Source organism: Empidonax traillii, unplaced genomic scaffold (assembly GCF_003031625.1).
Source record: "Empidonax traillii isolate 1590-97213 ecotype Southwest subspecies unplaced genomic scaffold, ASM303162v1 scaffold161:size1573837, whole genome shotgun sequence".
In the NCBI taxonomy this organism is placed as follows: domain Eukaryota; kingdom Metazoa; phylum Chordata; class Aves; order Passeriformes; family Tyrannidae; genus Empidonax; species Empidonax traillii.
Genome location: NW_020955354.1, coordinates 879,213 through 906,029, shown reverse-complemented (window position 1 = coordinate 906,029; position 26,817 = coordinate 879,213). Strand labels below are relative to the sequence as shown.

The 26,817-nt window shown below is 39.3% G+C and overlaps 1 protein-coding gene and 1 long non-coding RNA gene across 3 annotated transcripts in view; one reads left to right on the top strand and one right to left on the bottom strand.

Annotated features, from left to right (window-relative positions):
- The window catches only part of LOC114058106, a 14,077-nt gene extending 1,971 nt beyond the window's left edge, over nucleotides 1-12,106 (top strand). Inside the window, exons 2-3 of the long non-coding RNA XR_003571373.1 lie at nucleotides 5,669-5,747; nucleotides 12,002-12,106. This is a non-coding gene — a long non-coding RNA (uncharacterized LOC114058106). The remainder of the gene's footprint in view (nucleotides 1-5,668; nucleotides 5,748-12,001) is intronic.
- On the bottom strand, nucleotides 8,460-26,817 carry HACD2 (3-hydroxyacyl-CoA dehydratase 2). 2 transcript variants are annotated; one of them, XM_027885104.1, is made up of 7 exons: nucleotides 26,668-26,817; nucleotides 21,382-21,499; nucleotides 21,003-21,021; nucleotides 17,269-17,357; nucleotides 11,404-11,525; nucleotides 10,668-10,846; nucleotides 8,460-9,991 (listed from the first exon to the last, which is right to left on the bottom strand). In XM_027885104.1, the coding sequence occupies exons 1-7, from the start codon at nucleotides 26,796-26,798 to the stop codon at nucleotides 9,909-9,911; spliced, it is 741 nt and encodes a 246-aa protein (XP_027740905.1). In that variant the 5' UTR covers nucleotides 26,799-26,817; the 3' UTR covers nucleotides 8,460-9,908. The 2 variants fall into 2 exon arrangements, with proteins under 2 accessions (XP_027740905.1, XP_027740906.1); XM_027885105.1 differs by lacking the exons at nucleotides 21,003-21,021; nucleotides 26,668-26,817 and having other exon boundaries at nucleotides 21,382-21,479.

Here is a 26,817-nt window from a genome sequence, read left to right as displayed (position 1 = left end):
GTGCATTTGGAAGAGATTCTGCAAGCAATCTGTAACTTGTGAAAACAGCAAGGATGCTGTATTAGAAGAGTAGTGCCAACTAATCAGGTACTTTACACAATGAGGACATATATAAGGCTATGAAAAAGAAGATGTAAGATTCCACACGGATACTAAAAATCTTAGATCTAATGCCTACTTCCAGGTAATCATGTTACTGGATCTCATATGGTAGAAGAAAAAGGATAATGAGTAGATTACTGAAGAATACTACGGATACAGATTATGGACATCTTACCTACACCTTTTTTTTTCTAACATGCAGTTTCTTCAAGCTCTGTCTCTTGTTTCTAATTCAGGAACCTGATTATAAATGGCAGTAAGGTATGACAAAACCACAGCATATCCTGGGTGGCTGTAAACTCATTTAAAAATGCCTAACATTTATTACAAGAACATTTAGGCAATTATTTTTGTTAATGATTTATACATAGATCCAAGTTACCTTTTCCTTTCATAATTTAGTTCAGCCTTTTTCTGAAGAATGACTAAAAGGTGTCATTAGGAACTTCTATATCTCAGTCCCAATACGGCTATTTACAAACAATAATGACTTTAATCAATACAAGTGTTTTTTGTATTCTAATCTGTAAAATGAGAATATTTATTTGCTTTGTTCATAGGAGATCAACAAACACAAATATCACAAGACTGTGTTGTACCAAAACAGAGAAACTTACTATTCCTTCCCCAGAAAGGCTAATGTTCCACCTTCCAGTCCAGCCTAGCCTTCCCAAATTCTACTTGCCCCATCATAAAAGCTTTTTTTTCTGGGGCAGGGGAGGGAGGATGGGGGGCAGCGAGGGAGGGGCAGTTGGACAAAATTCCATTCAGTACCTTCAATCATGTCTTGATCAAATTCCAGATTAAAACTGAACCCTGCTTCTTTTTCAAAACGTGTTTCTCTCGCTAAAATACCTAAATGTAGGTAGGCACATGGAAGATTTAGAGAATGCCAGAACAAAATCACTAGAATGATATCAACTCCACAAAAACTTTCAGGAAGCCCTGAGGGAAACAAGAGAGAGCTATGTGAAGCAGATCTGAATTTCTTCAACACAAAACCAGTTCACACAGATTCTGATTTCACATGTAGCCTTCTAAGTTTTTATCAAAACATTTTTTACTTTATTATTAATACAACAGGTGCAGTAGACAAACATTAGCATTCTTTCTTTCCATTATTTACTTAAAATGAGGAATAACATCCAGTGACCTCAGAATACCCATGTCACATTTCACTCCTGATGGTCTTCATGCACTACAAGATTTATGGAAGTATTAAATCCAGAATTTTAAAATATCTATGCTCCCTAAATTTGTGACACTGTTATAAAACAGGTTCTTGGCCCTTTCACTGACTATCTTTGCACAGTCCAAAACAGCCCTCTGAAACCCAGAGACAATCACACGATCCAACTTGGAGGCAGGAAATACTGAAACTGAACAAGCTGCTATTACAAGTTCTCTCACTCTAACACCACCCCCCTCCCAATAATCTGGATGATTCACAAGGAATAGAACCAAAAATGAGAAAACTGAAAACACAAAACCACAGTGACTTAAAAAATAAACAAAAAGCCCAACCCAAAACAATCTGAGTCACAGCTGACTTCTGGGGGGTTTTTAGGGGTAGGTACACAGAAGCCTAGCAAGACAAGGTGCTTACTGAATCAGGTTTGCCAGCTTTTTCACAGCAGCACCCACAATATTTCATCCCAAACAGAAACAAAATATATCTGCATGTCCATGCTGTGTAGTACAGCCAAAGCTGGGATGCAGATCTGTAACACATGCGTGTGCATATTTCCAGTACAGGAGGATTCATCATGGAATTCACCACAGCACAAATAATTCATGTGGTCATTCACAGGGACTTCACATAATTCTGACAATAAGAAAAAAAACAGCCAAGGATTCCAGTTCTAGACAAAGAATGTGAGTACAGCAGTTCATTTTCTACCTGTAGTACACATGTACCTACTCAGCATTCAGCCCTGCTAGCTCACCTGTGGGTAACAGCAAAGGACAGGACAGGAATGTTTGTACCAAGTGGGCTCCAGGAGCCTGTAGGAAGCTCGGAGCAGAACATTTATGTTTTTGGCACGTAAGTTGCAGTTTTAAGCTATTTACCAAATACCTTTACACAAGCTGTAGTCAGGCTCAGTCTTAAGTTCCACTTACACAAGTACTGTATTTATCTGCAGTACAAACACAAATAGTTAAGGGACACCAATAGTTAAGGTCACACATCCCTGAAGTGCATTAATAGAACTTGTAATTATAGCACTGAGTACACCAGCAACTCATCAACTTCCACAACCCTGACACCCAGAGCCAGTACACCTGACAACAGGGCCCAGAGTCAGGTGGTTTCATCCATCAAATTTGCTGTGAAAAAACCCAGACTGATACTGTACTAATGAAGGAACCTCAAGAGAGTGCATGGAAAAGTGTTCTACTGTGCACAAGACTAGCAAAATTTAGACTCAAACATTTTCATCTTACTTTCTCAGTCCACCCCCCTCACTTACTCTGACATGAGATTAGCACCTGCTGTAGAAGATCTTAAGCTAAACACAGACACAAGTTGGGGGAATTTCTCTGACACCTCTACCCTTCTTTCAAATTTTGCTAGTATTTTTAGTGACTATAGTCCCCGTCAAGAACAGGTAAATCAGCCAGAAAACAACCTGCCTACTCAGTTTTCATGAGAAAAGCAGGCTTGAATAAAAATATACAAAACCAGACATTTTTTTATTGAAAAGTTATTCTGAGTCACACAGTTACAATGGAGAGATAACAACACATTGTACACCAGATTAATTCCAAAGAATTCATATCATAGGACTCCAACCATAGCTTATTCTGCAAACAAGTATCAGTTTAAAACATGTCACTAAGAATAACTATATTATATGATTTTTAACAACAGTGGTCTGTAGTACTTTTACATCTTTCTATCAGCAGTTTATTTCTTCAAAATCTGACAAGGTTAGGCCTGAAGTGTAATTATTCATCACCAGGAACCTGGAGCACAATAGTCCATGAGTGTTTACATCTGCCCCTTTTTGAATGCACCTGTAAACCTAGAGCAGGATTCTACAAATTCTTTGACAATACTTTTCGAAGAATAATTCAGTATTTTCAGATTGTACAGTTTACTTCTGGTAGGCCTCTAACAAAAATATCAACTGTTAATTTCCAGTCTTACTAAGTAAACCAACCAGCAATGTCTGACTCAATTGCACATCCATTTTCTTGCTGATGCAAGAAACCTTTTTCCACTGTTACAGTTTGCTAACAAAGTGCTCTGATTAATTAATTTAAATTGCACCAAAAAGCTGGGTAAGGAAACGTATTTAAAACCAGCAACTTTCCCAGTAGTTTATACACAGGAACAGAAGACTAAAACAAATCACCTAAGCCAGTGCATCCAGTTCCCCATAATCTTGTAATAAACACCTGGAGAAGAATAAAAGGAATTTCATGTCATCAGCGCACCAGACAAAACACTGCAGCATCTTCATTAAGTGCTGCTGTTCTCCCTTAGAAATAAACAAACAAATAAATCCAGCCAAAAACCCAAAGCCAAATAACAACACCCCACCCCCACCACCAACAACTGCTGGATACCAAAAGGAAAAAGGAAGAAAGTTTTGTGTTTTGTCAATGCTTTAATATTCTTTGTGAAGCACAGTGGTTGAGCTCTGTATCCTCCAGTACCTCTGCTCTTCCATCTCATCTCTTTATTGACTGTCATTTAGCAGAGAAGACCAGCACTCAGGATCTTTTTCTTACCCAGTAAGTGAAGAGGTTGTATTTTACCCACAGAAACCTTTAAAAGGCAAATTGATTTCATAAAAGCAATCCAGGGTTAGGCTGATTGGAAGGTTCTCCACTTCCTATATGCTTTCCACAACTGGTATTTTCTGTAGGCATGCTAGAAAAAAACCCATAGGGCTGACCTTTAAATTGACATCAACTTGCAACTAATTTTAAAGAAGATACCTGAAATGCCTCTCTCTCTCTCTCTCTATATATATATATTCTTCAGATTATCACTCTGTAAAATGAGACTAACCCACTGTATTATCCAAGAGGCTGAATGTAGATTACACAGTAAATATGATTCTGTGAGTTCAGGTGTTCAAATAAAGTTTTAATGTACACTTGTTGCAAGTGATAACAGTTCACTGAAGACTGTGCAGACTGTCTGTAGCAGGAGTCAAAAAGACAGGACAAAATGCAATTCAGTGTTCACAATTCAGTTGAATAAGCATCTGCAAAAACTTCCACCAAAGAATTTCCCAATAATGGCATCCTCATGTACTACCAGATCACGTCAAATTCTTACGTATGAACTATATGAAATAAATTTCATCTGCAGAGAGGCAGTTGGCTGTGACACTGAGTTTGTGCAAGTATAACGAGACATGGAAGTGTTTCTAAGTATTGTGAATTACGCTTTTATAGTGGAATATTGAAATAATATGCATCTACTTAAACCGCTAGAAAAATTAAGACATAATACTGACAGGAACACCTCTTTCCCTAGTATTAACACATTATCTATGTCAGCACATAAAAAACACACCTCTCACAATATTAATGCCCAATTAATTTGTGAAGACATTAAAAGAGCTTTAGGATCTTTCCCATCTGTAAAGTATTATTCTGGAGATCAGAGATCAACAGTATTACGAGTTTTAAATTTTCCACCCACATCTGAAATTCCAACTGTTTCAAAGATAGCCTTCAGAAGTGTTATTAATTCTCTTACTACTTTTAGAAGTCTTCTGACAAGTGTGGAAGAGTATTTGTTTAGGAGATGGGAAGCAAAATTTAAAAGCTACTTGATATTGAAGTCCCAAGCAGTTGGGTGGTTTGAATCAGTCAATCCCAACTGTAGAAATGCTCAGTTCACATCAAATGAATCATACAGATATTCACACCTTTTCGTTTTATACTCAGCACACCAGCACAGATTCTTCCTCAAGTCTCATGTCAAGAACTGCCAATGCTTTATTTGAGATAAGCCTTATGTGCTATTGTGATATTAAATTGCTTGCAAGCACAGAATCCTTATGCTGTTTTTAAGTTACCTTAGGGAACTAAAACTGTTTCCACACATACTGTTTTCAAAATGCAAAGAGGAAACCCAAATAACCAGCAGAAGTTATTCTAAGGCACAAAGGGAGCTCGGCACCACCACTCACGGAGTAACATTTCAAAGAGGAGTTTTGAATTACACAGCAGTGCTAAGTCACAGCCATCATGCGTAGGACATGTGCTGATGCTGGGCATGACAACATCGGTTCATCCCGGCTGCAATCAACAAAAAAATCACTGTAGTTGTGCAATCTTATGACAAGCATATGCCCAGAGTAATAGCACTCACTCTGCAACTACTACTCAGTTCCTATTAGAGGATTATAACTCGTTATTCACGAGCATTAATGCCATCTAGACACAGTTTTTAAATCTCTCTCAGGAAGTGTTAAAAATGCTAAGAACGTTGCCGTGGTAGCAGACATATTATATTTAGTAAATGAACTCTGAAGTATTCTGTTGCATTAGTTAAGCATTCCACTGTATTTATAATACTCAAACGGTTTTGTTTTTGTAGAAAACCATCAGCATCCAGAGTACAAATAACAACAGGAGAACAAAGAGCTCTCATTCTATTGAGGATCCTTCAGGAAGCTGTAAGTTTGAGTGCTGACACAGTTAACGTGTTGTTATGAGTACCTCTTCTGAAAGTGAAAAGCAGATCTTTCATAACAGTATGAAGTTTCCTAACTCTTTTGTCTGAGCTCCAGAGCTACATATGCTAAAAAAATCTTGTAAATTGCAAGGCAAACATTCTATACAAATGAATAAAAATACAGCCCTAAGTCACAAATATAAAGTATCTGCTTTTTTTCCTTAAACAGTAACAGTACAACGTATTTAGTTCAGAATGATTTTATTTCGATTATAGCAATTAGTATCACAGATCAGTAGGCCAAATCCAGGCGGAGAGCACAGAATCAATTTCACAAGGCAACAACACAGACTAGTATTTTAGCATACAAACCATTCCACTGCATTATGAAGTTGAAATATCTTTCAACCATGCATAAAAAGTCTATGCTTAATCTTTCAGAGCTCCAGGTTATACCAGATTCCTAAATATACAAAAAATACATTAACTTATAATAATCTTAGTGAATCAGACTTATAAAATTACAATTTTATTCTTCACAACATAGAAAAAAATACAAAAATGACTGTATATAGTTTTCACCCAAATTTCACTGACATATACATCAAAATGCGTGATTTGATGTATACTCATGAAAATTTAAAGCTGAAAAAGGTTTTCAAATGACACTGCAGATTGGTCCACACAAATGTCAACCTTCATTATGATAACAAAAAACCCCACCTTTAATAGAAACATCACATTGTGAAAAATTACAATTTACCTGCACTGTAACCTGCATCTTACTGTAATTTACAATATGAACATTCCTACAGTTCCAGTTGTAAACTATACATTGGTAAGAGCCTTGGTCTTTTAGAGAGTAGTGACTAACTCAGACAAAACCAGCGTGGTAGAACATAAAGTGCTGTCAACTGAATCAGTGCACACAACAGAGACACCAAAGCAGAGAACACCTGCTGGTTTGGATATGCTGATAGAGAACATGCAAGCCAAGAAAATAGTGTGTGGGGAAAATAAAACCCTCTACATTTGTGGCAAACAGTACCAATCAAAGCTTCTACTATAAAGTTCACACAAACCACATTACAACTTCAGTGACAGATGAGGGGAAATTTCTTATTTTATGAGGAAAAACCCCACATGTGTGACCAAAGTCAATACTGGGGAACAACTCAAAGAGGATTAGGGCATCACACTACAGTTCTTATTCAAGATCACCTTCCAGTGATTTCCATGGAAGATAAACTTGAAAAAGCACTGCAAGATGAAGTGCTGAATTTTTGTACATACTAACTGCATTTTCATACTTCTGAATATAAACCAACCTTGCTGATAAGATTTCTTAGTAACAAAGCAATTTCTTTTGAAAGGAAAAGTAACTCCATTTTCTTTTAAAAGTCTGTAGTTTATTTCCATTTGTGTGGTAAATTTATATTTTCAATTAAAGTAAATATTCCATGATAAAGCTTATTCAGTAAAGGTGTTGGTTGTACAAGTTTCCTCCCTGCTGGCAGCACGCTCTGCTTTTCCATGGTGCCAGTGCTATCTGATTGTACTGTACACAGATCTGGACTATATCTTTCTCATCAGCAGAGCCAGCAGTTTGTTTCATATTGAAGTATTACACAGCCATTTTTTTCCTCCAAATTGGACCAACAAATTTGAAACCAAATCTTTTATTTGGGCCCAGAAATCAAATTAAGAAAAGTTCAGGAGCTGTACATCGACAATATCCAATAACCTAAGTACATCAGGAAATCAGATCTTTTAGATGGCATCCTTCAGAAATACTGACATCACTTTCTTTAACAACAAGTATAAGCAAAAGATGTTTTATTCAGAGGTGGAAATTTACACTTTCAATCGAGTTCAGTATAACATAACATTTCTCAGATCACAACAAAGCCCATAACCTACTGCAGAAATTAACTGAACTACTGCATCTTCAAATCCAAAACCAGTCTGAGGCTGTATATGGCCACAGTAATAGAATCACAGAATTCTTTAGGTTGGAAAAGACCTCCAAGATCATCAAGTGCAACCTAACACTGCGAAGTTCCACTAAACCACGTCTTTAAGCACCACATCTACATTCCTTCTAAATACCTCCAGGGATGGTGACTCCACCACTTCCTTGGACAGCTTGTTCCAGTGTTTGATAACCCTTTTGATGAAGAAATTTTTCCTAATATCCAATCTAAACCCTCCTTGGTGCAACATGAGGCGGTTTTGTCCTATCACATGTAACTTGGGAGAAAAGACCAACACCCATCTTGGTACAACCTCCCGTGTTTTCGAATAGTCAATAATAGGCTCCAAAGCGTTTAAAATAGAAGCAAAGATTATTATTGTTTCTTATCCTCTCTCTGCTTATAATAGTCCTGTTTGTGTTTGAACAGGAAATGTGCTATATAGTGAGAGTTAGGAAAATTCAGACCTTTTGACAGAGTCAAAGAAAATTACTGAAAAAGGCAAAGTTTTTTAAAAAATATAGCTCTGACAAGCATAAACTTAAATAATTGTAAATCCAGCTATTCCCAAGTGCTAGAAAAGAAAGCCTGTGCCCTCTACTTCCTGGCTGTGTGTAGGGAGAGCTGGGATGTGTTGAGCACAACTGGGCCACATCCAGGGGGAGGCACAGCACGAGCCCAGTACTGCAGGTACCATGGTAGGGGTCACACCTCATTTATGCACCAAGTCATAACGTTACAAGAGGGAAGCCATGTGGTGTTGTCTAGTGACCCTGACTGGGTTCAAACAACACTACTTGACTACCAATTCCTAACAGAGCAAAGGCCATAACCCACATTTCCTTTTGTCTTTGCTTGGGTATCTGTTCATTTCCCTGCTCCCTTTGCCCCTTCCATTCCCTACCCTTTTGGCCCCTTCAAAAGTGTCTTCAAAACTCAGGGCACTGCTCACACAGCATTAGTGCTTTCTGCCTCACTACAAGGCTTTCTTGTTCTCTGTTTTACCTTCCCAAGGGAAAGCTAACCCAGGGGAAGCACTGAGGAAAATATAACTTTCTGTATTCTTCCACTCTTTCAAAAGAACAGATGAGGAAAGGCTTGTCCAGTCTGCAAAAGCAGCACGTAACACATGAGATAATCTGTTTTCAAAAGAGCAGCTTATGACTTTGCAACACTTCAGAAGTTGAGTGCCTGGAACTGCCTGCTTGGATGTGCCACAGTGATACACACCAGTCGCTTAAGAAAAGTTAGGTTGAGAAACAAGGCCCCCAGATGATTCCACAGCAGACCAAACAGTCCTCAGCACTGAAAGATGAGTATCACTGACAGTGATTAAAGATGATAATTTAAAGTAAAAAAGGGAGAACTGCACACATTTCTGGTGACTTGCCTCCTTATATTGTTTAAATTCATTACTGGTACCACTAGAAATATTACAGTTAGTATTAATTTTCATTTTTTTTAATATGTAAAAAAGTATCCAGGGATGCAGTACTTAAAGGAGTTTTAATATTTCAGATAAGCGTTACAGCCTCTGAATTAACATTTGCATTAGTGTACTCAGCTTAAACAAGATCTTCAGAGAACACACTCTGGTCAGACATCATACTGTTTAAATTCCTAAAGAACTCCATTCCCTTCGTTTCCCGTAATTGGTTTCTCGTTCTTGTTCCCGTCACCTTTTAAATACACAACCTACCTTTCTAAACTCAAACACTTTGGCCAGATTACATTCTCCACTGAAGTCTCTGACATTATCCTGAAGTATTCCAGAGCATATTGTTTGCTTTCATAGCAATACATACAGTTTCTGGCATGCAGTCAAGCACTTAAAAAAAAGAGGTATTGGTAATATAATCCCAATTCAGGCATTTAGTGGGTACAACTTCATCACTCATACTGCAACCTTCAGGCATTTAATAATAAATGAAAACCATTTAGCACATCATTTAAGGAAAATGTTAACTGCCAAGCCATATAAAGTTTAAAAGTTTTCTGAAGCATTGTAAGCTGAAAATATTTCAATGTTTTACACTGTGGGATTTCAGTGGAATCAGATTTATTGGTTATTCTTGCTAAATTATTGGTCTTTTACCTCTGACTTATCTTGGTATATTCTTTACAAATGTGCTGGGTATTGAAAAACTGCAGCATTTTGATGTTTGAAAAGTTCTGAAAAAGTGTTGGAATTACTCCGACTTCCTATGTTCTTCAGTGTGGGAGAGTATCTTTCGCCTCTGGTGTAGCATATGAAAATACAGCTGAGGAAAGACTGAAGAGAAAACAGATTCAAGTCAATAAAGTTAGAAGCGAGGTTTGCATACCAATGCAAGATGCAGTCACACAGTCAAGGTCACCAGTTCCCCATTAAAACAGAACATGCTTATCCACTTTTTGCTCAAGTTATCTATTGCCTTTTTACGCTTTAAAGAGAGGTGATACGATTCTTAGGCTTCAGGTATTACTTATTTTTTTGCTAGAGCATTCACATTTTTAATTAAATGCAAAATGCCGTATATAACTCTGCGTGTACAAGCAGAGGACAAAAGTTTCCTCAACTGAACGCACACAGCAGAAAGAAAATGGGGAGGAAAAAGCCCTTCCAAAAGAATGAAATTTCCAGATTTGTTTCATTTCTTGCAATTCTAGTGTTGCTTTTTCAGAATCTGTGTCACTTTATACAAACTGGTGCCTCTTTTCTCTCTCTATCCTTCATGCAAGAGCCTTTTCTCCTCTTGTTTCTAAGATTATGTTACACAGCCTGTTTGCAGAACAACAAAGTAGGGGATGAAACATAAACAGCAAAAGCTAAAATTTCCATGAGGCATTAAACCTTTGTGAACCATACAAAAATTAAACAAGGTCATCAACAGTACGTTAATCTCCCAATTATTAGCTTTTCCCATTACAGTTAGTGATACTAAAAAAACTAGCGAATTCATACTTACTTGGAATGTAAGAGATCATAACCAGGATCAAGAATGTATAGTAGTCAAAAGAAAAATTGTACTTGTTAGGTAAACTAATGGAATACAAGCCAGACTGCCTGACGAAGGGTAATGCAGCATATATTGTGAGTAATTCGCCTGAGACTCCCATTGGATACAATACTATAAACAAAGTGTACCTAGAATAGAACATTTACAGAAAGAATTAAAAGTTACAACAAACTCTGACAAAGTATTTGTTAAATGCTATTATGGATATTCAAATTTTAAATTCTCAACTCAGTATTTATTTTCCTTAGTTCTTATTTGATTAGAGCATGGCAAGGTATGAATGTTATTTCAAGCTAAGTGTTAAAATCAGCAAAAAGTGTGAAATATATAAAAATTACCTTTGAGAATCTAAATACTATCTTTAAAACTATTCTCCCCCACCACCCCCCCACTTTATTACTTTCATTTCTAAACTCTTTGATGGGGTTTATTATACTACTTAAAAGGGATATGTCAGTTTACTTACTGCCCCCCTTTACTGTTAAATATCAGTTTCTACTCTTTCAGCTTACAGTGAAAGAGATCTTTTTGAATTCCAAAATCTGCTGGAAAGAGCTGGGAAGTCACACTCACAAACAGGGCAATTACCTCAAAATCTAATTTTTTTGTACTGCAGCTATTTTACAGGATAAATATCTCTGTCAAATCAGTGCTTCAATGCTGCGATTTCTATTGTACTACCAACCTGGCCCATTTGATGAGATAAGGGAGGTGGTTTAACAAGCTAAACGTGTAAAAAGAGTAGCGGATAATCTCAGTGATTGTCCAGGCCACTACAAACAAGAGGACACTGTCTTCAGTTTGTACCTGTGAGAAAGAAAAGAAAGCTCAGTATCAGTTCAAGCATTACCAGTTACTCACCAGACCCAAGAAAACCTCACAGAAATCAATTCCTGTGGGTTGCTTTACTGCATCATTTTAGAGAACAGAATCAAGGAATGGGCTTAAAACCAAAATTAGTAACAACAGTAAAAAAACCTTCTTATCATGCTCTGTATTTTTCTAGTTGCTAAAGAACAGCTCTGCTTCATGATCAGGTAACTTTAAGATCTCACATTCTGAGCAAGGTAAATTGGTACCAGAAATCCTGAAAATGCTGAGTATAATTCAGAACTCTTCCCATTCCTGAACAGCACGAGCTCCTATTTCAGTCCTACGACTGTTTCCTAGTGCAGCAAGCAGAAAAGATGATTACTCTTACACTTGATATCTGGTTTACACCTTGTGTTCTGCTCCTGTTCACGCTACTTCTGAGTAGAAACCCTGTTTTCCTTCCTCTACAGGTGAGAAACTGCGTCCTACTTTTAAGCAGCACCAAAACAGCTAACACCAGAATCCAGGCTGGGAGGAGAGAAGAAACAGCAGCTCAGATTGTCTCACCTCAGGTACGCTTGACAACTATGTGATTCACTCTTCCTTGCTCCATTTTCTACTTACTGTATCTAGCACAGTTCCTCTCACGTTACACTCAAGGCACTGTATCTGTTTCACTGCTTTACACCCCTTGGAGCTTTTATTCTCCCCCTATGTTGAGAGTTAATCTTCAGAAGCACGTGTTTTAAAATGAATTGTTGTATTTATTAGATTTTGGAGCATCATTATGAGGTTCAAGTTTCAGATGGAGTAACAGTGATCAAGTGGTATATATGGGGTCACACGCCTGGCACTACAAATTCTTGAGAGAACAGATATGATTTTTATGCAGCCTTTCCCCTCTTTCCCTCAAGCCTCCAACAGAATTCCCAGCTGTACAAGTACCTTGAACCCCAATTCAGTGGACCGTGGGAACAAAAAGAGCTCAACCACAAGGCCCACATTTTCTCTTTTCCTCCAACTTCTGAAAAAAAAAAGAAGTAGTCTGTAGGTGTGGGTGGTGTACTCTATTCATCCTGAGCAAAGTACACGTACCAGCAAAAAGGAAAATAAAAAAGGAACAAGAATAATAGGAGGGGATTGATCATATATTTTTGTATGAAAACAGTCAAGAGGATTACCCAGAAAAAGCTTTGTTACACACTGCAAAACCCAGAAAGATTTGTACAGAAGTCTTGAGCTATCCTGGAATGTAGGGCTGCTGTTAATCTGTGTTCTGCTGCATAGAACACTTCAGGTCACTTCCACTGCATTTTGCAGCAAATGCCCCTTGTTCTTTCTCCACATGAAACTCTGAAAATTTATTTATATATTAATCTACCTTGCATCATCATAAAAGAGCAAAATCCAAAAATTATCTGAAGATTTTCAGACAGGAGTCTAAATCTATTTTTACATTGCTACAGGATCCTAATCCTGTTTGAAGACTGCTTTATAAGCAAGACTTAGTTCTTAACAGGGAAAAGTTAACAGCACTTCATAGATGATGCTGTTTCAAAGGAGCAACGTGTTCCACAAGCACTCCACAGCTGCATCTTCTGGCCAAACTGGGAGTAGCAGCTTAGTGAGTTCACCTAAATGTGAGTCATGGACTTCAGCCTGTACTTAAACCCCCTTTCTTTCCCTAGCTATGGGATTCAGTAAAGGCAAGGAATAAAAATTTTTCGCTGAAGTAGCATCCAAGGACATGAGCAAGGACAAGAAGTGAATGATACAGGTGGAAGTGGAAAATCTAGCAGTTACAATCCAGTTCTATCCCAGGACTTCTGTAACACTGCCTTCACAGGTCTAGTCTTCCCCATTGTACTTTAATATTTTAATTTATTAGATAGTTCATACCGTTATGAAGCACACACAACCCTGTTACGGTCACTTAAAGCATTACTGATTGTCTTTACTCAAGCTTTATAGGTTGTGTCCCTATTTAGGGAAGAATGAATACTGGAAGTTGGTGGTTATCATTAAAAGGTATGTTTTTTACACACTCATATCTGTCACAAGTCTGTTGCTATTAGAACATCTCTTCGAGCACTGACAATTTTTCAGTGGCTCAAATAAAGATGACTGAGATGCACATTATCGAACCCCTGGGAACTGATTTACAAAACAGTCTCATTAATTTAGGCACTGCTAATGCTGCATCTGCATCATTCCTCTTCCAGGCTGAAGGGAGATAATACAGCAAAGACACAGTAGACCTTTAATAAACCACTGAGCCAAATGCTGCCCTAAGAAATCAATTCTTCTTCCTCTACTTTTTTCGTGCCAGTCTTTCAAGGAAGTATTAGACACAAGTCAAAACACATTTTACACTTGATTTACACCTTATTTGTCCAACTGCCTTAATTGGGGTCAATCATACAACAGGTGTAATTTTTTGGCATGTGTTTCAAGCCAATATATCAAGGAGGGCCCTGAATTTACTTTAGCTTATCTTCAAAACTGTGAATAGCAGAAAATGATTGTTAAAATATGAAACAAACCACAGCCTTTTAAGATGCAAAGATGAGAACTGGGAGTTGACAAAATAAAGTCTGAGAGGTTTTTAATATTTCCTTATGCACGGAAAGGGAAATTTCTCCATGTTAAGAGTAACAGTTTGACAAATTTGCAGAAAATTTCAGCTAAACACATAACTGAGCAATCCAGTGCAGAAGAGTAAAACCAGCAGCACTATGCAAGTGTAATAGTGAAAACTGTTGGAACAGCACATCTCCCTCCAAATCGCTGGTTCTCTAGCGCAGTAATTACAAAATAAAAAATTTAAAAAAAAGAAAATATTTTACATAGATGTAAAGCAGTGGTGAATCAGGCTTTTCAACTGCACTCAGCCAGAGTTCTGGACTTTCCAGCATGGACTTCCTTTACTAGAAGTTAATCATAAATTAAGATGTTCTTCCCTCTTTAGTAAGTAAGTATGCACTGCAGATTGAAGATATCAATTCACAACTGCAGACACTACAGTCTCAATTACCACCTCTACATGCTGTACATGCCGTCTGCACAGCATCTCTAGACTGTGTGTTCTAGAAAGGTTCCTCTAAATATGCACTATATTTATCTGCAACTTATCTGTAACTGAACCCAATGGGATAAGCAATAAATCCCTGCTGACACCATTTTTTAATTACCCATCAGAAGTGGGTACAGAATTATCAATCATAATGGAACTCTACAAAGGTCTGCCATGATGGCACCAGATGATCTCATTGTTCACACAAATTCAGAAAGACATCTTTTGAACTGAAGGGCACTTTTCTGTTCTCCTGTGCCAACACCCTCCTAGCCCTTCATGCCAGGCTGCTCATTCTCTTCCCTCCTTTGCAGGGGAAAAAGTAAAATTCACTAAACTGATTCCTTTCTGGTGTAATGACAAAATGATAATAAGCACTGTATGATGTGCCAGGCCCTCCTCCACTATACCAACAACTGGAGTTCAGGTGGAATTATGGTGAGTTAAGGGGAATCTCATTGCTACCCAAGAAAGTGTGCAGTACTTTAACATTTGCCATGCTTTAACATTTATTATAAATAATTTCATATTGAGTTTAACAACACATCAGCACTGAAGTCAACGAAAAGCACAAACGTGTTAGTGGCAAGAAGCATGCTTCAAATCACATCACATATCTAGAAGTGTATCCTGACAGAGAGGAGGGATGCAGTACACGCTTCTTCTTTTAACTACATTATATATGAAAACAGTCTGGAAAAGCAAGATACTGAACAAGTCTCACTCAAAGAGTTAAAGAGGAAAACTGCGTTTCATTTTACAAGAACCTCATCATGCAACTGCATAGCTTACAAGTTCCATAAAGCTGTGTGAGAATTTAATCCTGGACTTCACCATGGAGCTCACTTGTGCAGACAGCCCTTTAGAAAAAGTAGAACACTTGTGACACTTGCAATACATCTCCCCAGGTGAGACTGCATGCTCCCTGGCTGGGGGAAGGGGAGGGGTCAGGATGCAGCCTCTTATTTATTCACTTTAAGTCACAGGATTTCTCATCCTTACCATTCTTATGCCTACTTTCTGAAACATTGAAAAAAAGTAACATATGATACAGTCTATCTCAAGAGTTTAACCAAAAGACAGCAAGTCTGAGATAAAAAATCTGCATTTAACATTGTTCAAAGAATCCTCCATAAAACTCGAATGTTGGGCTAAACTCATTGCTCCCGTTTTCTCCCATTTTCCTGGTTTTCTCCAGTGAGAACGTCAGCATAAGTTTCAAAAAAGCCTTACCCACAATCATATTACAGGCTTTTCTTTGATGACAGACAACATGTGGAATACTTCTAAGCCATGCAATCTAAGCTCCAATATTTGGGTTACTTCAAAACCAGGAGACAATTCATAAAAAGATTTTAATTTTTTTTTTTTTCTGAAACACCAGGTATCCCAACATCATAGAGGTAACAAGACAAACTGGAAGGATATTTCTTTAAAAGTATTTTATACATGTATCTAAAATCTAATGTCTTGGGACTATGGCTTTGTTTTTGTTCAAAATCTACTACTTATTTCAGTGAATTGATTGAGACTGAAGTACGTTAATTTGCACCAAAAGGGAAATCCATCAGAAGAAAAATATTTATAAGATTTAAAGTTTATTGAGAAAAATAGTATCATTCCTCAACTTTATATAGCCTGAAACTAAGGGTTCATGTGAACAAGCATCATAATATCAGAAAAGTCAGTTAATTAATAGGAACTATAGTGACATATTACTCTACATGTGGATGGATGCTCTGGTAACAGGTTTGGAGTAAGGAAGAGAAAGCAGTTTCCCTGAAGACTTGGTAGTGAGAGAAGCTCCTTAAACATTCTCCGTGTCAAGTCACAAATGATCTTATAACGACACAAGGTGACTGTCACTTATTTCAGGCACCCGTGCTGACACTGGCATCAAGGGTAATGTCCTTCTTTAACGAGAAGAAACCCCAGCACAGATGCAGCATATTTGGGCTACAATGTTTCAGGTGTCATGAAAGAGTCAGTCGGCATAACCTGTACCAATTGGAGCAGGTTTAGATTTTAAAACAGTTGTCAGAAAAATTTTCAAATAACACGGTTTCCAAAAGATTCTACAGAGGTTTGTATAAAGTACAGCACTACGGTGTGGTGACCAACAAGGAAAAATACACAGGCCCCACAACCCACCCACATTTGAATGTAAGAAAATCGAATGAGGGACAGAGGAAAGATTATCCTGAAGAGTGATAAGGGAAAGCATTGAGACACTGTTGGTAACAAACAGTTGAGGAGGAGCTTCAGGTGCCTTGGAACAGAAAGTGAACTGTGTATGCAGGAAGGGGGCAGAGAGGGGATGTCACTATTAGTTACGGCACCAGTGAGATCAATACAATAAGGCTGTCCCAAATTCTGGGCTCTGTATTACACACTGAAACCTCTTTAACTTCCAGTAAAGACTGGAAAATCTATTCAGGAGCTACATGTCTCACAGTGAGAGAATCAGACCTCGCTCTCTTTGACTGTCAAGAAAAGATGACTTCAGGTCTATTTTTATTTCTTTTGATCCACAGAAATTCACATAAACAATTTCAAATGTTGGGATACAAACAGAAGACATTTTAAAGAAAATAAGACAGCAATCAACACTTGCTTTTCAGAATGGATCAACAGTTTTTCTATTCATTTGGTAGCTTGACTTACCTCTTTTACACTGTGTGTTACTGCCCATGTCAGGAAAACCCTTGACATCACTTGGAAAGCAGTCAGAACAACAGAAGAGGGAACAATGCCTGGAAAACATTTTGCAATTAGTAAATAGTCCTGAGTACCAGGGTGAGAGATAGGGAAATAAAACATATCTAAACCAAAGTCCAATTATTTGAAATTTTTGGAAGGAAAGCATATAATTTTTTAAATTTGAAAGCATTAAGTCTGTCCCACGGTATGTTTATACAGCCTAATGCAATGCAATCCCCTGACGAGACTTTCTGCATCAAAACGCAAATAAAATTGATCTTACTGCAATCACAGCACATTCCTTAATAGAGAACAGCTAAATAAGATGAGATAACTTCAATCAAACAGCTTCTGGGATACAGTCTTTCAAATAAACCCTCTTTGATTAAAATATCTAAGATACTCTTCATTACTGTGATTTAAAAAATAAAAACAATAAAGAAGTTTCACAGAATATATCCTAAAAATCAGCAAGCAAAAAATTAAAAGTATTTGGCAGAAACACTGATCTAGCCCATATTCTGGTATACAAAATTTGTAATTCCTCCTTGGAAGTACAACTCAAAAAAACCCCCAAACCCACAACAAACAAACCCCAAGAAACAACTGATGCATTGGTAGGTACAGAAACAAGCGGAAGATTTCTCAAGGAAGCAGATATCACTGGTTCTTCCAAGCAAGTTTTGAGGTGCTGATTAAACTTCCAGTAAAAGCATCCTACACACACAGGTCTCACAGAGCAGGAATAGTTTTAGCCTGCAAATTACATAAAATTTCTAAACTTCGCATCAAAAATTTTTATTTGCTTCCAACAGCACGATGAAGACAAATGCAAGAGCAGGTGCAGCTCCTAAGTGACAGTAAAAAGTGCTTCTAAAACTAATGCAGACCACCACAAGAAACACAGAAAACCCTCAGGAAGATGTCAAGACCAAAGTGGGAAAGTGGAAAAGGAAGAAAGAATAAGAAAATCCAAAAGCAAATTTCATTAGAATTATTTTCATTGACATGTTAGGTTTCTTTCAGAGTACAAAGAAAGGAAAATCCTACAAACAGTTCCCTTCAGTTTTATCACATATTGTTCATAATGTAGTAACTGTTGTAAAACCTCAGGGCAGAATTGGTTTCTGTTCTCAGACAACACTAAAGGGGTGCTATAAACCACCACAATCCGTACTTGTTAAAGGCCCTTTCCTCTGAGAGTAACCCACCTTTTCTTTTATACAATTGAGATCATCCCCTCCTAAACAAGACAGCCTGATGTTCCTGCAAAGGAATCTATAAATAAGCCAAAATGACTGTGTAGGAACCATCCAAGATTATCTCAAGTTAGACAAACAAGGTATTTCATTATAGCCAAGACAATGCCAATCTAGGCCAAAAACAGGAGATCAAAATAAGTGACTCACCAGCTACAATTCCTGTAAACTTTATTTGCCTCTAATTATTTACTCACTGCACTGAACAGGTACCTGACAGTCAATCTGAAGCTTGTTATTTTTAAAAACATCTGTCATCACTTGTACAACACTTCACACGCTAGAATAGTGCTTGACAGAGGGCTCAGGTCTGGAACCAAGAAGCAAGTAAGCCCCACCCAGACCTCTTCCAGACCCTGGATTAAACCTTCCATCTCCAGCAGGAAACTCTCCAGCTCCCACCAAGTGCTTCCTGTGTCCCAGTGGGTTCCCAGCTGAGAACAGGCTGTGTGCACAGCTTACAGGTCCCAGATCCCTCAAACTGAGCAGGCTAAAGCCAAACCAGTAACCAGTGCTGACTTTGGCTTACCAGAGGGTCACTGGTGAACAATACGACGGGAGAAAGGCTGGTACTGCAGGGATTCTGCAGGATGGGCCTGTACTCACTAAAGCTTCGTTTTTCTCCATTCCCTTCACCAATTCCCTGTAGTACTATTTCTTCTATGTTTTGGTGGCTCTTACCACCTCTTTCCATACCAGCTTCCTCCAGTCAGAAGCTCTCCCCTCGCTCTGTCAGTGCTATTCCCACACTTGGGCTCTGTCTGCTACACAAGTCAAGGAACTGCACATTCCTTTTTCCATCTGCCTGTCTATTAGTCCCTCCTCTTGGTCTCTGGGCTATGTGTTCCCTCCTTTCCATGTGAGCTTTCCTTCATTTTTTAAATCTTTGCCACACGCCAAAGTTCTGTTCTCAACTACGCTTGACAGACATTCCCCTATCAGTCTTCATATTCTGAAGGACTTGCCTCACAGATGCTAACATTTCAGATTCTGCTGAAAAGATGTGGAGAGAAAAGTTATGCTGATACACACAGCCATCTGTCACAGATAAGCTCCTCTAGTGACAGAGAATTACAGCTCTAGTTAGAGCAATTAGTTTAGCAGGGGCAAAGGAATCCGCAGATTTCCCCTTCCTCCTTGCATAGAAACTTTTGCCAGAGTCAGTAGGACTACAGCAAACACCAGCAGTGCATCCAGCTGTGCAAAAGCTCTCACTTTATTTAGCTGACAAGTGTTTCCATCAACAGAAAAAAAAAAAAAATCCATGGCCAGTTATAAGAAAATAAGTATTTTGTAAAACAATTTTGTTAGAGAAAGCAAATAGATAGACTAGTAATGGTACAAAATGTTGCAATCTTCCCCTAATGGCTCTCTTCAGTAATATTAAATTGTGCTACTGAGGATAACATGGGCTAAACGGATCCACACCTCAAATCAACTGAGACAGAATTATTAGTTTTGCTCACAGACAGGCTGGTATAATCATCTTGCTTGCTGTTCTGCATCAGCCTGGAAGGTGAAACACAGGACTCTCTCCTGCTATTAATTGATTTTTATGGACACAAGTGTGAGGAGAAGATAATCCAATTACATTTTTACACTCTTAGATTTAGTACTGGTAAACACTGGTGTCTGCACACAAGTTTAGCTTAAGAAAATAGCAGAGCACTACTGATTTAGGATGGTAAACCCAGCATTTTATCTGCAAGGTTTTTTTCCCCAGTGTTCCAAGACTTAACTTGTCCTTCTTGCCACTTGTTAAACAAGACCTTTAACCAACACATTTTAATATTAATTTCTGATAATTTTTTTAAAAGTGTGGTTTATTCTGGTAAAAACCAGTAATTGAGATTTAGTAAAATTAAACAGCGTTGGAAGGACTGCCTTGGCAACACAGACAAGTAGATGATACGTACAGCTTACTGTGAGAAGTCTTCCCATTAATTTGAGGAGTATAGGATCATTCATTTCTTGGGATCATCTGTCACAGTCTACAAACTGCATTTTAGGACAGCATTTTCAGAGCAACAGATTATTCAGGAGGTTCAGAACTACTCCATCAACTACAGAACCAGACTGCCCTCTGCTGACAAATTCCTGTATACAAGTTTAAGTTCTCCCAACTACCTCACTTGGTTATTAAAGAAACCCACAGGAATTCGATATGAACCCACCATGTAACAGACCCTTCATAACACATGAAAAACAGCAAGAGTGTAGCTGCAGCTTTAGGAACCTTAATGCCATCTCACTCTTTAAATAGTGGCTAGTGAACATCCAGACAGGAGCTGAAGCTCTGTTTTCTTACTAGGAAAAATTAGTGAGTTAAGCAAGAATTAAATCTGTCAATTCACAAACCATGACGTTTCTCGTGCTAGTACATTGCTAAAATTGCAGTCTTCTATGACAATAATAAACTGGAAATTTGCAAGCACTTACCAAGTGCACAGTGAAGAATCTAGAATAGAAAGAAAAATTCAAATCACTAACATTTCAAATTAAGCAATTTAGGACACACATTTAGTTCTATTACAAGAGCTTAAGATTCAATATTTGCATTTCAAAGATTAGGCTTAATAGTTAGCTCTGCTTCCCATGCCAACGAGCAGAGAGTAAGTTCCCTCACAACTCGCTAAAAGGAAAAATTCAGTATTTGTGCGAGGTGTATTTCTTATGTTTACTTTCAAATCACTCTACAAAGGCTAATGAAAAAAACACAGATACCTAGAAGGCACAGTCTAACACAGGCTGCCCTATTTCTACTGAACAACACATTCACGCAAACATTAGTAACATCAGGGAAGAGCACTGCACCTACCTCAAGCAATGCTCCAGTTTGGAAGAATTTCAGGGGCTTTTCTATTGAATAGTAAAGGCTGTGGTAGCTGCCTTTAGCCAGATATGCCCGAACGAGACCAACTGCAATAACAAGCCATCTGAAAGAGAGAAAAAATGTCTGAGATAAGGAGACATTGAGCAGAGCATAAATACAAAAAAAAAAATCCTTAACTCCTCTTTCAAGACCTGAGAAAGCAACAGGCATAACTGTCCTGAAGTATACTAACCTTTGCCTACCCTCTGCAACACTGAGAACATTAAATACTCGGATCTTCTGCAAATTTATCAAAGTTAGAGATGATGCATTTTTTAAGCATCTTTCAGCACCAACACGATACCAATACCTTCAGTGCCTCGGTTTATTTTTCAGTGGGCTCTATTTAATTTAGTTATGGAATGCATTCGTGACAGATTAACATCACATTCTGTTTAGTTTAAGCAGAAAACCATTGACAGCTGGTCAAAGATCTCTTATCACACCGTAACTTAAAGCAGCATGGCATAAACAAGATTTAGAAGGTGTTCACTTCAATGTTTCATTTCAAAGTAGACCCCTAGATTTTATGATAGGTCATCTGGCTTAACTGGTAGCATATATTATATGAGAAATAGTTATAGATAAATAACTGCAAGGATATTGAACCTGCTAAAGCCTTGAAGGCAGCACAGCCACTCCTGCCCCCAGCCTTCCTTTTTAACCACAAATATATCTAGGCCTGTGTAAGTAGTGTGTGTATCTACCTCAGTGGAAGTGTGTGTAGACACACAGCAAGCTCCCTAACTATGCAACAGTTTTTACCCTTCAGAAAAAAATCCTGCAGCTTTGGTTTTGTAACAGGGAAGATGAAGCCATTCCCTTCATTTAAAGCATATTAGAGTCTTACAAGTACCCCATTAGCTTTGGTATTGCAAAGTATATACAAATATTATCCCAGATGGAGTAATTGTTTGAAACACACAGTGAAGTTCAGATTTTTCAATAAGTAACTCTGGCATCCAAGTTTGTGTTGGTAATGACATCTGTTAGCAGAACTGAAAGAAAGTTAATTAATTTCTGCCTCAGCACCAAAGAAAAGAGTGGGGAAGACAAGTGGGAAAAGAGAAATAAACCCTCCCTTTTTCAGAGTGACAAGTTATTTCACTTAAAGCTGCCTTGTGAAATCAAAGGGCAAACATTTGCTGAGTAACTGCTGCTTACAAAGACTGAATCAGATTAATGTAGTATTTTGACCTGAGTGTAGAGTAAACCAGTAAGTGCTATAATATTAGTGATTCTCCCCTGACTGCTTCTACTTTAGAACAGGAAATCAGAGCAGGTTGACACTGTCCTGTTCTTATCTGTCAAGTTTCTCTGTTTTTCCTGATCTTCCATGTTTGTTGAGAAGCTTGGCTGAATTGAGCAATTTCTCCAGTTGCACAAGGTAACAGTTCTTGATTGTGCCTGCAAACTGTTCTCACCTTAACCTGGTGGAGTCGATGGCTCCCAGAGGAGCTCCAGCCTTTTGCTCATCTCCACCCTCCTGCCAGGTCACTGACTCCAGCAAGACTGTACTTTTTTAGTGTCCTTCAAAAAGCATTCAATACAGATCAAAGTATTAATCCACACAAAATTAAAAGCTGAGCCTAGTTTGTGCTGAAGATTTTAGAACCTCTGTCCTGCTTCTGTGATTCTTAAGTAGTTCTTCATCCTCTATGACTGGAGAAAACGGAACAGAAGGTGAAAGCAAGGAGTATCAGCTGAAAATTAAACTGGGCAAGGAGTTTACAAGGGGAGCAAAGGCACCACTGTGTCATGGAAGCTAAGCTGTAAGGTGGTTTTATTAGCTTTCTCTGACCTAGACTCTAGCCTACCTGATTGACCTGCTGGAGTTACATTTTATTAAATTACAATTGGAGTTACATTTCATTAAATTACTGCTGCCACGCCTGTAAACTTCAAACCAGACTATTAGACTCTTTGATTAATCCAAACTAAGAGAAATGAAAACTGCACACTTGACAGACAAGCTTCATGCTCAGGTCCTTAGTTCAACTCCCTTTATTTCTCTCACAGTTACAAAAAGGCATTTTCTTCTGCAAAGTTTACTGAGGTTCTGCATCATTTATGCAAGAGGATACAGCAAAGCTCTGCAGTGAGTGCACCTGCAAAGGGAGAAGTGCACTTTGACTCTTCAACAACCACTCACTGAAGATGTGGACAACGAAACTCATAACCCTGGACTCTCTTTGCTCAGCACTGATAAACACAAACCCTTGCAAATTCAAAAGCTATTACATTATCGTCTACCTTGTTCACTGAAATCCTTTCAAAATTCCTTGTTTACACCACCGTCAGCTATTTACACCCAAAAGTCCCAGTCAGTTATGGCACTTTAAATATAAGAAACATAATCACCTTTTAAAGCAGCTTATCAAATATTTACACTCAACCCTAACAGCATGCCCTTCCTCCCTGCCCAGCACTATTCAGTGATTTCAGTCAATCACAGTTTTTAGACAACAATTTCTATGCTGCACCTACGCCTCCAGAATGAGCTTCCTTATGCCAGGCCAAGCATGACTACATGGCTCCACACCAGGGTGGCAACACAGTCTGACTGAGAGCAAGAGAAGCAATGCAGAGCTTTCTGCAGCTTAACATTAACTATGCCGAGATTTTTTAATAGTTACTTAATCCACTTTAAATAAAGGTACTATGGTTTTAAAACAGTTACTTTAGCACCTATTTACTGCACAACAATGTTGCTGTGTGCTTCAGTTTATAAGTCACCTTTTGCAAAACAAAACAAACCACTTGGGAAAATCCTGTGTGCTTTTACAGCGCCACTTCATTATCTGGGCACCTTCAATTTTTCGGTGTTTTGTTTTCACAATTCTCCTTCCAAGGCAGTGCAGTTTGACAAACTAAGTCTGAGCACTGATTGAGACAGGGTCAGTAACTAATTCCTGCCACCACTGTATATCAATCTTTTCATCTGAACAACTGAGCTTATGTCAACCAACTCCTAAAGACCTATCTTTTAAAAAGACTTCATAATAAGAAGAAACTGAGTTTTTTCCTAAGCTCAGCGTTGTATATTGTGGAATTTCAGAATTGTCCAGGGGAAGCACAAAATCCTCATCCATTGTAAGACAAATTATCAATCAAGAGCTCCTAGCGACCTACCCCAAAAGAAGGGCAGAGACAATGAAGAGATACAAACACCTATGGCAGCTCCCCAAATCACAGAAATCATCTGATCACAAATGCCCAGAAAAAAAAGCAGCTCATGTTAAAGCACCATAAGCCACATCCCACCCATGATTGGCATTTTCTAGGAGGTTTAGTATAAATCAGGAATTTACATGATAGCAGGAAGCTAAGTACAGATTTGTGCTATTTATTTGAGTTTCTAACAGTTGAATTTGTTTCAATTTTTTTCTTCTGAAGAAACAGAAATTTCCCACGCTCAGGAGTTTGCCTGCCATGATAAGAAGTTCATGACCTCTAAAGAAACTTTCCATTTATATCTCAGCTTCTCTCTCTTGGGTTTTTGAGATCTTTTATAAATGTAAGTGAAACGCATATGAGCAGCAAAAGGAGCATATGAATGCTTTTACTTCTAAGAAGAGTTCAGAGAGGTGAACTTGTTAACATTGTGCAGGGTCACTACAACAAACCTGGAAATACCGCCTGACTGCCTGCACTGTGTTGTATCACTCATGTAATTAAGTATTTCTGAAATGAGGGATTCACTTAAATCAAGTTGGTAGGTAATTATCATTCTCCTATGGGTGAAATACCCTGTAAATATCATATGAAGCCATAAACCTGCTTAGCAATAGCACTTGACAGAAACATGGCTATTGGGTAACAGGTGTAACAAACACCTCACAAGAACCGAGCTCTCCCATCTCAGCCACCTTTGCTCCATACAAGTGTACCTACCTTTTAAGCTGAAACAGCACCAGCTGTCACCAGCAAAGACAAGAATCAAGTCCCATTGCCTTATTAAGGTAAATAGTATCTATATTAATTCTATACTAACCTTCTCCCAAAATAATGACACTAGTCTGTTTGCTTAACTCCTCAGCTGCCAGGATTTATCTAGCAGAAAACAGGCTCATTTGGGATCCATTTTAAGGGCTCTTTTCTCCTCCCACCCAAATATCCTCAATCTTTCAAAAGATGGCTTTATTTTTATCTGGGTTCCAATAAGACACCACTGCTACAGAACAAAAAAAAAAAGGAAGAAGTCTCCTTTATCTTGAGAATCCCCATTTGTCACTATTTTTATTTTTGTGTCCAAGAACACATCTGAACAAGCACCAACCAGCCCCAGCCTCCACTGTGCCAGGCAGGACAGGGCAGAGCACCAAGCTGGCCGAGGAGCTCGTATGTCACAAGCAGCAGATTTCAACCTCGAATTATGGAGCAGCTGAAGGGTTCATGGGGAAATCTCACAGGGCTCAACATCTTTGCCTTCTTAACTACTGCTGTGGATAAACTCCCTGTGTTTAGGTTCACCTCTCAACTCAGAAGTGCTGGAGTCCACACCACAAACGTGGTGATGCAGGAGCAGCAATCTATGGTCACCTGGATGCGAATATTATCACAGAGCAAATTAAGGTATCAATTATAAAACAGGGCAGTTCCCAGAGATCACGCACTTGTGCTGTTCCACATACCTGCTTTAGGAAGGGGCATACGAAAGAGGACGAGCTGCGGAGGGGGTCGGACAGCGCTGAGCGGGGTCACACCTGGCCAGGAGCTGCCGAGGCCTCGCACAGGCTGTGCAGGGGCCGCTCCAGGGAAAGGCTCGGGGGACACCCGGGCAGCCAGCCGGGGTAATTGTCCGTGTGCGACGGGGAGAGACGGGACAGCGGGACAGCTGTGCGAGTGCCTACGGGAGCCCCCCTCCAGCACCGGGAGCAGTCAGAGAAGGTTCGGCCGTGGTTTTCAACGTCACCCACAGTGCGAGGCAGGACCACCGACAGCACGGGGCACAGGGGGCACAGCCCCGAGCCCGCACCCCGGCGGTGCAGCCGCACGGGCGGCGGGGAGGAGAGCGGGCACCGCGGGCTGCAGAGCCCCCCATTCCCCTGCCTGCACCTGCTCCCCGCGGCGCGGCGGACCTGCCCTGCCCTGCCCTGCCCTGCCCTGCCCTGCCTTGCCTTGCCCTGCCGGCCCCACACGCGGCCGCAGCCCGGCCGAGCTCAGCCCCGCGCCCCGAGCGGCGGCCCCGGCCGGGCACACCCCGCGAGGGCGGCCCCGCACGGTCCTTACCCCGCCGTCATCACCACGTTGTAGATAACGAGGTAGCCCGTGGCCAGCGCGCCGGGGCCCTTCCTGCGCCGCGCCTGCTGCCCGCCGTACCCGTTGTCCGCCCGGCTCCCGCCGCACCCGGCCGCCGCCATGTCGCGGCTCCCGCGGCCC

Bases quoted from the DNA above. Each gene is read 5' to 3' on its own strand.
- HACD2 (XM_027885104.1), bottom strand. From the start codon at position 26,798: ATGGCGGCGGCCGGGTGCGGCGGGAGCCGGGCGGACAACGGGTACGGC. The intron at 21,500-26,667 runs GTAAGGACCGTG...TCTCTCTTTCAG, and splicing joins AACGTGGTGATGACGGCGGG to ATGGCTTGTTATTGCAGTTG. The intron at 10,847-11,403 runs GTTGGTAGTACA...GTTCTATTCTAG, and splicing joins TATCTCATCAAATGGGCCAG to GTACACTTTGTTTATAGTAT.